Source organism: Poromitra crassiceps, assembly GCF_964638095.1.
Source record: "Poromitra crassiceps genome assembly, chromosome: 2".
Classification (NCBI taxonomy): Eukaryota; Metazoa; Chordata; class Actinopteri; order Beryciformes; family Melamphaidae; genus Poromitra; species Poromitra crassiceps.
Window position 1 is genome coordinate 64078147 of NC_139624.1, and position 12625 is coordinate 64090771.

At 42.9% G+C, this 12625-nt stretch overlaps 1 protein-coding gene across 1 annotated transcript in view; it reads left to right on the forward strand.

Moving 5' to 3' along the window:
* Nucleotides 1–12625, forward strand: part of slc12a7b (solute carrier family 12 member 7b) — a 150470-nt gene that overhangs the window by 59232 nt on the left and 78613 nt on the right. Inside the window, exon 2 of the mRNA XM_083651989.1 lies at nt 12293–12390. Within this exon, the coding sequence (XP_083508115.1) occupies nt 12293–12390 (98 nt within the window). The remainder of the gene's footprint in view (nt 1–12292; nt 12391–12625) is intronic.

A 12625-nucleotide genomic window follows, 5' to 3' on the forward strand; every position in this document is an offset into this window, starting at 1 on the left:
CTCGTGATCTTCCTACACAACCTACAGCTACATCTATTGCGCTCAGTATATGGCATCAACCGAGGATTTGTGGCAGCTAGCACCTCAGGGTAATCTAGGATGGTGACACTCTTAAGTGCAAGTGCAGGTCACTGGAAGTTTTGTGTTAGCTTTAAGACTTGGAGGTGGGACAGAATTGTTCCTTCATTTCTTTAGGTATTTGTGGCTTAAAGGTATGACAACACTGCTTACTGCTTTGTAATGAGTAAGTGTGTTTGCCTATGTACACTATATGTGTGTGTGTGTGTGTGTGTGTATATACAGTATATATATATATATATATATATACTGTACATACACACACACACATACACACACACACACACACACACACACACACAATGTACACAGTATTTCCTTTCCCCTTTACAGCTGTCATTTACTTCTGGAGTATCAGCCGCAGGTTGATGACCTTTTTTTAAATGTGGCATTAAGCAAAAAAAGAAAAGAAAAATGGCATAGACTGTTAACTCATTGAGTGCCAATGACGACAATCGTCGTCAATTGCTTTAGTAACGTAGAGTGCCAATGACGACGATTGTCGTCAATTGCGTTTTTTGACGGTGGGACGTGGATCAAAGCCTAATATATCTCCTGTAAAATTTTGGGGCATGTTGAATGTGTTAACCTATTTTACCGACCCATTAGGTGGCGACAGTGCTCTCCAGATTAGAGGAAGGTCCGGAAAACAGCAGGAAAAACCCCGTGATCAAAGAGAAACCGCTCATGCTGCAGCCAGAGCCATATAGATGGCTCTGACTGCAGCTGATGTTGGCTGCGAACAGCAGTCAATCCGCGCACACAACTGAGCCCCTCTGCCTCTGTCTGTCTGTCTGCATAGTTTCTTCACACGATTAGCCGCCAGAAAGGCAGCACCCGACGCCGAAGGGCCAAACCTTTCCCTGCAGTCCGGTTTGGCATTTCCGTGTCGCGCTGGGAGCCGGCGCAAAAAAACGGAGCGCTCCGAAAATAGACTGGGTGCGTGTTAGGCTGTGTGTTAGTGTGGGGAGGAGTTTGCAGCTGAGGGGGGGAGAGGGGGGTGGGGCACGCAGGCACCACACAACTACACCACGTCACTACATCAGAAAATATTATCATCAGACTCAGTGAATGTGCTTGAAATGCTGCATTTCACAAAAGGCGGAATAACTCAGCTTCTAATTTGAAAAGTGTCTTTTTGCTCAAAACAGCCTATCTTCTCCGGCTCATAACTAAAGAACGGAAAATGGGATCAATAAACTTTTTTTTGCAGATGATAGAAGAGAGTCTCATCGTTCTTTGTGCGTGTTCGGTGTTTACATAGTAATATCACACAATATTCTGTGGGCCTCAAGAAATCAGTGAAAACGCTCTGAAACTCTGGCACTGGGAGCGTCCGTTCTCCAAAAGTGGCTGGCACTCAATGAGTTAAGAGACAAATACTAAAGCCTCCACTTGATAACCAGCAGCAATTTTACCCTGCAGCTCACAACATAGACCTAAAGGCATAGCTTCAATTTCACACTGTAAATACCAGTGAAATAAATTATAGGATTTGATCAGCAGGTTACAGAATGTGTTTGACCGGTTCCTTGGCTGCATTGTGGGTCTTACTGTGGCAGCTGTGTTGTAAAGGGCCTCATATCTTGAGTGAATCAAGTGATTCTCATTTCCTGCCTCATCATTCGTCGTCCAACCCACCAGTCACGTGGCCCACGGCTACAAGTCAAAAAGCGCTAGCCTTTATTTAGAAACATGACTGCCAGCTCTAGCCTGCCTCCGGGCCTCAAAGAGGATTTGACTACATTTGGATTTAGCTAGCGTCATTTAAGACAATGATTACCTGTGGTGTGTAGCGTCCCGCCAGGCTGAGTGATGACTGACAGAGTGAGAGAAAGATTCACTCCGCCCGTTCTGCACAGTACAGAACAGTCATTATCTCACATTCGTTCCCTGCTATCTCGGCTTATTGAAACATAGTGCTGCCTGCTACACCTAATATGTTCTGCCTATAAACTATCCCACTCGGGCCGTACAAGGACATAGTGACTTTCCCTGTGATTACCACAGAGCTAAGCCATGCTGCAAGCCTCTTATTCCCCCCGCAGCTGGATCAAGCAGTGAAAGTTACAGTAGCCATGAAATCACCCAGTGCAGCCGGAGTACACCATGGTAGGGCTGGGCTGCACAATTAATGGAATATTAATCTCGACCATGGTTTTGGCTTCCCACAGTCATGAAAACAAAAAAATCTAGATAAATGTTTATTTATTTATTTATTTATTTTTAAATTCAGCTGCGGTGGTCATATTTCAGCAACATGCGGGGAAATACTAGCCTGACTCCACCAGACGGGGGCGGCATTGTTCCACAAATTCACAATCCACCTCAGTCTGGCCCTGGCCTCAGAGATGCATTCAAACCGGCCGCCACACAGGCGCACCAATCAGCGTGAGCTAGGGGCGGGCTTTAGGCGAGACCGGGTGTGACGCCACCGAGAGGCGCCTCTGCGTTTGTAGTTCTTTCACTATTCAACATGGCGGCGGCTAACGAGGCTAGCTCCAGTGTGCTAGTCAAACATTCTATTCAAAACAATAAGCTAACATAAACGTTAAACACTTGATCTTACAGTGAGTACGAAACCGTAACTGTATTGCTGTAATGTTATCAACTATGAACGTTAGTAAACAAGACATTGTTGTAGAATTTGGGGAGATAGCCTTCAGGCTGGGATAACTTATTAGCTGTAAGGCTGTAATGGCTAACGGCTAGCCATTCACGCAAGTCACACAAACACAAAGCCCTTCTCACTCTCACCACAGCCCAGTAAACATGCAATCTGTTAAACCATCATTTTTGTTCCAAATCGAAATAAATCATAACGTTAATCAAAATGCCACTGAATTATTAGCTAATCAACACAGAACTGCAAAGATCAGTGTGATGTATTGTCCCTTTACTGCTAGCTGAAGTGTATTCTGCTATGATTGGAATGTTGGCTGCTGTTTAATAAACCACGTTAACTCACGTTGGTGTCCGAGTGACATATTATGTTATACAGGCGAGATTAAAGATCTCAGGATACAATACAACAATCAGTTTATCTGATATTTTCCCCCGCTTGCATAAATTATACTGTGAAGTGTGAATATAGCTCTAGCATATAGTAGTCCTATATGTCTGATATTTTGGAGCTGTTATTCGAGAAATTGGTTTATCGATAGAACATACCGGTAGCTTAAGATTTTGCACTTGTACTTTAGATAGGGGGTAAACAAACGTCATGGGAGCCAATACTAGGAATACGGTATATCAACAAGGAACCATTCTTAAAGTTAGAGATTATATCCAAATACATGCTGCATGGTGTAACCAGGGTGTTTTTCCTCTTCTCTGTTGACGTCCTCTGGGCTCCAGGCAGCTCCCTTTCGCAGATTCATCTGACAACATCTTTATGCATTTACATCGTCTTATCATTTGACCCAATCGTGCCTCAAAACCAGCAGATTATGTAACAACAACACCACACACGGCCGTCATTTCTCCGTTTAGTTTATTATTACAAAAGTAAGCAAATAACATTCTCCAGTCATGCGTAAATATCTACCATTCCACTGACACATATGCTAAAATTCACCAGTTAAATAGTAGCGTTAAATCATTATATTGTATCAAAGCATTTGGTTGTTGCCATGATCATAAAGGCTAGAGAGCGTTGCGTCTCCATGACGTTAGCCGTCCAGGGTGCGTGCCACTCGGTGTCATATCGTGTCATCAGTTCCCTGAAGAAACGAACAACGATATGTGTTATGAATGAATCGCTGTTAACGTTAACATTAATCATCAATCATCAGACGTAGCACCCCAACCTCCAAATGTTGCTATCGTTAGCGTAACATTAGTTAATCCAATCAGTTACATTTAACGTGCAAAATGGCCTACCTGCACTTCATCCTCAGTCAGACATCTGCAGTAATTCTTATTTCTTTTGGCAAATTGAATAGTCAATGGTTGCACCCAATATTCACCTTACAAAAACAGCAAAAAATCTGCGACCTCCATGCTAACTATTAGCAATTGTAGTCCTAGCTGATCAGGCGCTGCTACGTCATGAAGGGAAGTCGATCTGATTGGTTGGCGCTGGCAAGCCCAGACGGTGACAGACAGACGGTCCATCCAATCACCTGCCTAGTAGCTTGAAAAAAGTGACCGCCCTCTTCAGCAATGTAGCTTGGCCGAATCCAGATGGATGTTGTTTGTGAAACAGATATTTGAAGCAAACTCATCGATCTGGCAGCGTCAGGTTAGGGAAATACTGTTTTGCAATGGCAAACACAAATAGAGATTTATTATTACTCCAGTCCTATGGCAGAGCTAGGATCCACTCCAGCTGATGATACTTTCTTCATCCACTTCTTCCCCATAATCACAACTCTGAGACAGCAGTATCCTGCTTATGACTGGAAGGTTATGACTTTGAATCCCTGTGTGAATAAATCTGGGATTGGGAATTCATAAATTACCTCCTGCTAAATTCAGATTTGTGTGTACTCCAAACAGAACCAAATGATGGCTGATAGATGAAAAGCACTTATGCAAATTAAACAAACAGAGGCTTTTCTAACATACAGTACATGGGGAATAGGAAGCAGAGGCACACACACATTTCACACACATAAATACTCGTTGGCTACAGTGCGTGGAAATAAGATCCCTCTGTGTTTGCATGTGGACTTGAGCGCCCCACGTTGAGGATGTTAGCCCCTACGCTCTAAGTTGACCACTTATTCAAAACATTTGCTCAGTGCATGGCTGTGTAGAATCCCGGGGGCAAAGGCCCGACGTGGCTCACAGTTTGGCGCTAGAATGTCCCGTCTGAAGAGCGCTCTGCTGCTGTGTGCGGCGCGCTCAGGCTGTGTGAGTTGTTGTGGCCAGTGGAAGGCTGTGTGATGTTCTGCTCTGCTTGGAGATGGAGTTAGGGATGTAACGAATAATGATACACTCAACGCATGGCATGATACAATTCACAATACTGAGTTCACAATATGATTTTCTCACAATTTCTGTTTTTAACAAAAATGTGATTGCAGACAAATTCTGATTGACAAAGATTCCTTTAATTATTTCTTAGACAAAAACCACGAAATACGGTATTTTTTCTTTTCTTTATCAAATTAAATAATTCATTTTTTATTTCGGAGGTAGGGCATAACTGCAAAACACAAACTTTGCAATGAATGCATACTTCCTTTTCTTTGTAAAAGAAAATAAAAGCATCGAGATTGATTTTTGATCTCACGATTTGAATCTTCACAGTCACACATTTGTATCGATTTCTAGCCATGTAGACATCCCTAGTTGGAGTGGAGGTTGAGAGGAGAGAGGGTATATTTTTCTCTCAAGCTCTCCTTAGGTCATCATGTATTCATTGTTCTTTGGCTCATGGGGTGGGGCTCCAGGTATATTTTGTTAAAGCTCGTATCTGTACGCTTTTTGGTTTTGCTCTTCACTATCCGAATTCTGGGCCAAAATATTTGGCTGGTACTCTAAGGCTTATAAAATAACTAGAGATGCACCGATTGCCATTTTCTTGGCCGATTCCGATTTTTGAATAGTCTGACTTGCCGATGCCGATTCCGATTTTCTTTCTAAGAACAACAATTGACAGCTTACACAAACGTTTTTGTAATTTTGTTTGAAAATTAAGATTCATATAACAATTCTTATCATTTGCATGAAGTAGGACCATCTCACTCAAACACATCTCAAAATAAAAGTGTTCCAGGTTACTGGACAGAGCTTTTTTGTGCAAATAGAATTAATACAAAAATTTAATAAAATCCAATAGCCTATATCCCACAGCTATCATGCATTTACTTTTCCAAAAGAAAACAGGTGCAACAGAACATCAAAATGATCCATGGACAAGGAGTTTATAGCCTGGCTCCAGACCAGTCCTCTTGAGTAGAGGGGAAATTAGTTTATGAGTTACAGTAACGATCTTCAGTCTGAATATCAGGCGGAGTTTACACACAGTCCGAAATTTCGTATGCATTTTTTTAAATCTGCCATCCAAAAAAAGATCGTCACGCACAGAAAACCTTGCACACTTGTGAGTCCGATGCATTTTTATTATTATGTCCGTCGTTCTATTTGCAATACGAAACAAATAGTCTCTCCTGTATCCACGTTACAACATGACTGACAGGCTGAGGCAGCAGCGCTGATGTGGAATGGAGAAGGCAGGTCGGGGAATGGTTATACTGGACACAATGCTCACGTTCACCTCGCCAAGCCGGCTGTGCGCTGTGGCCGGGTGCAGCAGCACTGCTTCCCGGGGAGAGAGAGCAGAGAGAGGGGGGCCAGTGAGGTGAAGCGAGCCGCTCAGACTGGACTCCAGAGCGGGACTCGGCCGCACCTCTGTCTCCACGGCTTATTTTTGACTTGCATGTGTGACAAACTGCGAGCTTTGTCTTCTTCACTGACGGTGAAAAAATTCCACAACGAGGAAGGTATGCTGGCGTGTGTGTAGGGCTGTGCGATTAATCGATTTTAAATCGTAATCGAATTAATTAGTTAGGACGATGTTAAAAAAATGAAAATCGTAAAATCGTTTTTTTTTTTTTTTTTTTTTTTTTTTTTTAATTAAAATTTTTAATTTTAAATTTAATTTTCACTTTAACTAGGGTAAGTACGTTACGTGGGGCGGCTCTCTCTCATGTACGCATGCTGCTACTTGTCCATTCTCCCCGCTGTAAAGTCTCTAGAGGCTGTGATACTGGCTACTAAAAACAGCAGCGCAATGGACTTATTTCAACACCTCCGACCAAAAAGCAGCTTGTTGCACTGCGGGCTCTAGCCTACAAGATAACGATTGCCACAACACACTCACGCGCGCACACAAACACAGACGTTATCACCGGACGATGAAACGTTGCCTTTACAGTTCACATAATAACAAAACAACGTGAGGCCACCGATAGATTGGCTGTATTCATGGCTGTAAGTTAGCAGCCTCAGCTGACTCACCTGTCCCTGTGTGTCTGAATTTCCCCCTAACTGCTATCGCAGTTCCACGCATTCCTGTTGTGACTTTGTGTTATTCTAGTACAGATATAACTCCGAGCACGGGTGGTCACTAATATAATTATCTCACGGAGGAACACGCAAATCCACCAGTGTCAAGTTAGCAAGCATAGCAGCGGCAAGCTAAAACAGGAAGTTGAGTTGTTCTACCTTCAGAGTAAAAGCGTAAATTGTCAATTATGGAAAAAAGGGGGGAAAAGAGCTCTGCAGGGCAACAAATGTTTAGAGAAGTATAATAGTATAATAAATCGAAATCGAAATCGAAAATCGAGTTTTGAGAGAAGAAATCGTCAATTTTAGTTTTAGGCAAAATCGCACAGCCCTACGTGTGTGGTGTGGTGGCTGGGTGCCTGTCTCTGTGCTTTGAGTAGGGCTGGGTCGGTTTGAAAATTTTAAAACCGGTTCGATATTGCTGTCTAAACCGGATCGAACCGGTATACCGATTTTTTTGTTAATAATTTTTTTTTTTTTTTTTTTTTTTTCCAAGCAGGGCTCCCGAGTGTGGCCCATAACTGTCTGTAGTGCAACTTCAGTCCACCTGATAGCGATAATACACCTCTAAGCTGGTATTGTCAACCAGCAATGATACTGAATAAAAAGAAGCAGGACACCTGTGTAACAAACACACCCTGTATTTATTTCTCATAACTATTCAGCTCAACTTTTCTTCTAAACATCAAAATAATAAATGAAATAAGACTTCTGCCTATAGTGCAACTTGAGAAAAAGGCTAATAAAAACACAAGCAGTGCAATCAGAATGGATTGGCTTACAGCTGAGCTGCCTTATAAACTTCAAAACTCACAAATTCACACAATATAGGGCCTAGGCATGGGTCGGTTTGAACATTTTGAAACCGGTTCGATATTCCCCAAAAAAACGTATCAAAGCGGCTGCAGTTGGTGGCGATAATGCACCTCTAAGCTGGTATGCTGCCAACCAGCACGAACACTGAATACAAATAAGCAGAACCTTTTAACTGTAACAACACACTGTTTTTATTTCTCATAACTATTCAGCTTAACTTTTCTTCAAACATCAACATAATAAACAAAATAAGACTTTTGCCTACTAGTGCAACTTGAGAAGAGGCTAATACGAACAATAGTGCAATCAGAATGGACTGGCAAAAAAAAAAAAAAAAAAAAACTTAAAAAAAAAAAAAAAAAAACACATTTTTTTTTTTTTTAGGTTTTTTCGGTTTGCACGTGATCAAACCGGTTTGGGCTCGTATACCGAACCGAACCGGTAAAACCGGAAATCGACCCATGCCTAGCTTTGAGGTGCACGCACGTCACGTGAAAATTGGCTCACAGAATCGGCTATTTAGAGTGACCGGCGCAGATCACCGATCGAGGCCGATCACGTGAAAATCGGCCATTTCCGGTCACGTGCCGATCGATCGGTGCATCCCTAAAAATAACCCTTCAGCCGGAGGCGGAGCTTGCCCTCTTCGGCTGTTCTGAATCTTCTCTGCTCCTCCCTACGGCTGTGCAGCAATCTCTGACACAGGGGACGACTGTCGCCAAGAGACTTTTTCTGAAGGAGTGGAAGTCCCACTCTCCACCTTCTTTTCAACTGTGGCTGGTGGACATGATTTTGGTTGTTCGTATGCAGAGACTCAGGTTCCTGAGGACCCACTCACTTAGGAAGTTCTCAACTATTTGGGAGCCGTTCCTGGCCTACTTTGACGAGGTTAGAAATGACGAATAACTGGCCCAGCTGATTTCTCATGGACTCCTTGCACGGGATTTTATGTACCGTAAATTCCGGACTATAAGCCGCGGCTTTTTTCCCGTTTTTTGGCCTTTTTTGGCCCCTGCGGCTTATATAACGGTGCGGCTTATCTATGGATTTTTCCAGCAAACGGCCACTCGGGAACCTCCAAAATCTATGGATGTTGGTATGAGGCAGAACGAGAGCAAGACAGACATTATGAGAGCGAGACCCTGATTGGATGATGTTGCAAAAAATGTGCCTCGCGACCTGATTGGAGCACTGTGCCACTACGCTCTCTCAGCCACTACGGTAAAACACCCTCGCTCCGGGGGGAAAAAGGCAGCGATTGAGCCTGAAAGACAGTCTGAATGAAATTGAATGTAACATTCCCAATTCTATGTATTACATTCTAAAAAACTAACAGCAACATTTTGGAAGGCTAAGCCACACAACTAGCTCGTTGTAATCTAACATCATGCTTCAAAAGATGGAGAACTGGCTGTGTTACGACGATGGCGGCGATTGAGCCTGAAAGCCATGTCTGAGACAGTAGCGAGACAGGAACAACAACAACAGCAGCAGCAGCAAAGGATCATGCACAAACCCGAGACGAAAGGGACTGTCCGTCAGGGCGCGGACGACTGTGTCAGCAACTCCCTCCCGACTACCAGGAGAAAATTACAAACTTCGGCGAATTCACACAAAGAAAGATCAAGGAATATTCCATCGGACCGGAGCAGATCATAAATATGGATGAAGTGCCTTTGACGTTCGACCTGCCTCTCACTAGGACTGTTAACAAGAAAGGTGAATCGTCCATCACGTTGAGAACCACAGGTCACGAGAGAACGAATTTCACTTTGCACAGCATCTGGAGTAAAGCTCCCGCCGATGGTGATTTTTAAGCATCTCACAATGTGTGATTTTGTCTGGGGATTAGTGACCTGACTTTTGTTTTGTTGAAATGTTAATAAATGGGAGCTTCCCCAAACAGCCATCTCTTTCCCGACAATCCCCTCTGTGCACGAAGCCTTACATATGGTAATTAAACATCAAAACACCCGCGGCTTATAGACCGGTGCGGCTTATATAAGAAAAAAATAGTCAACTCTGAAGGTGCGGCTTATACACCGGTGCACCTTATAGTCCGGAATTTACGGTACAGCATTTCTTACAAGCATCTAAGCACCTTATATGGCTGGTAGCACCGTAGTTTTTGTTGTTGTTTTTTTTTGCTTTTGTTCTGAAAATTTAAAATAAAATATTGAAAAAAAAAAGCTCTTATCTGTGCTTCTTTAAAGGGACACTCCACCAAAAAACAATACTACTTTTATTTTAGTAAAGTTGTGGACCAATGATGTAATTTGTGCACGAATGACGTCACTGCTCCACAACTTAACTCAAATCAACTCTCAATAACTGTAAAACTAAATGAATGCCTGCAGAACTGTTTACAGTTTTCGGATATGTGTGAGATTATGTGCAAAATAAATCACCATTGTTTTTCGGTGGAGTGTCCCTTTAAGCATTATGGGTATAATGAGTACAAATCTTTGAAAGATGGGGCGAGATGGTGATGTGATACCAGGCAATTTCTCTCCATTTTCAGTTCTCACCAAAACTGTAAATACCCATTTTGCTCCACTACAATGTACAAAATTTAATGTCCTCAGTTTAATCAAATAAATATGAACAAATGAGAGGGGGAAGGTACCCAGGTTAGGCATATGGCAGCTTAACTCTATCTGTCATTTACTATGGGTTGGATAAAAGAACATTAGGCTATGCGCTACCCACTGTATGTTTAACTCATTGAGTGCCAGCCACTTTTGGAGAATGGACGCTCCCAGTGCCAGAGTTTCAGAGCGTTTTCAGTGATTTCTCGAGGCCCACAGAATATTGTGTGATATTACTATGTAAACACCGAACACGCACAAAGAACGAGGAGACTCTATTGTATCATCAGCAAAAAAAAGTTTATTGATACCATTTTCCGTTCTTTAGTTATGAGCCGGATAGGTTGTTTTCAGCAAAAACAGGCGTTTCAAATTAGAAGCTGAGATATTCAGCCTTTTGTGAAATGAAGCATTTCAAGCACATTCACTGACTCTGAAGCTAATATTTTCTGATGTAGTGACGTGGTGTAGTTGTGTGGTGCCCTGCGCGCCCCACCCCCTTCTCCCCCCCCTCAGCTGCAAACTCCTCCCCACACAGCCTCACGCACCCAGCGTCTATTTTCGGAGTGCTCCGTTTTTGTGCGCCGGCTCCCAGCGCGACACCGAAAAGCCAAACCGGACTGCTGAGAATAGTTTGGCCCTTCGGCGTCGGGTGCTGCTTTTCTGGCGGCTAATCGTGTGGATAAACTATGCAGCAGAGACAGAGGGGCTCAGTTGTGGGCGCGGATTGACTGCTGTTCGCAGCCAACGTCAGCTCCAGCCAGAGCAATCTATATGGCTCTGGCTGCAGCATGCATCGGTTTCTCTTTCATCACAGGGCTTTTTCCTGCTGTTTTCCTGACCTTTCTCTAATCTGGAGAGCACTGTCGCCACCTAATGAGTCCGTAAAATAGGTTATACACCTTCAATAGCTACAATATTTGTACAGGAGATGCCTGAGGCTTTGATCCACGTCCCACCGTCAAAAAACGCATTTGACGCCGATCGACGTCATTGGCACTCAACGTTACTATTTACTTTGACGCTGATCGACGTCATTGGCACTCAATGAGTTAATGAGATTGTGTGGCCTATTATACAATTTGCACATCCATGACTATGATAGTTATTCGTTATTCTTCAAATGTAGATTTCTTTTTATTTCACCTTTACTAAAATGATTTTTCATGTATATTTTTTGTTTCAGCCTTAATTGTATTACAGTAAAGTATAATTACCTTTGTTAGTGGTATTGTGTAGCCCAACTGCTGCTAACACTAGTCTAGTCTATTTACTAATATGGGACTACAGTAGCGTGGCTGAATGAGAATAATCTTCTCTTAGCAGAAGGGGGCATGGCCTTGGCACTGCAGTGGCACTTCCATAGTTTGTCTTTTATTGAGATTTGCTGGTTTATGAGCTGCCCAGGTTTGTTTCAGCTGGGAGCACAAAATAGGCTGGCCAGACAAATGGCCAGTTGAGGTTTTTAAATGACAAGAGATGCAGACTTTCAAGAAAAAGCTCATCCATAACTCATTACATTACCTGGTAGTCCGGTATACCTATTTAGTCCAGTTAACAGAATAGTACTTAACATGACTTTAAAGGAGTTTGTGTTTTGCCATACAAACGTGTGCTGTATATGTGCTGTCTAAGCATGTCCTGTAATTCCTCTGGTCAGGTCTGACCTTTTTAAGTTCTTTAAGTGCGCATCAGGACTTTGGAAGCAGTGGTTATTGCAAACATGGATGATAGCTACGGCTATCGGTACGGTCCATTTCCACTAAAGAAAAGTTTCTTCTCTGTTTCCACAGGTGATGGGTTACCAAAGGAAAGCAGCCCATTTATTAACAACACAGATAATGACAAGGGCAACAGCAGCTACGATGGCAAGAACATGGCCCTGTTTGAGGTAACTCTTCCAAGATGTTACACACCATCATCTTCTAGCCTGGGTGAACCCAGCCTTCAACGTGACGTCAGACTATGTCTGTAGCGTAATAGTACATGGAGGTCACGTGGAGGCTGGGTTTACCCAGGCTAATTATCTTCTACCTTGAACTATTTATGTGAGAAATTGACTATGTGACTTATTTTGACAAGAGGGCATTGGCCAAACCTCATAACCGTACTATAACAGTAACTGT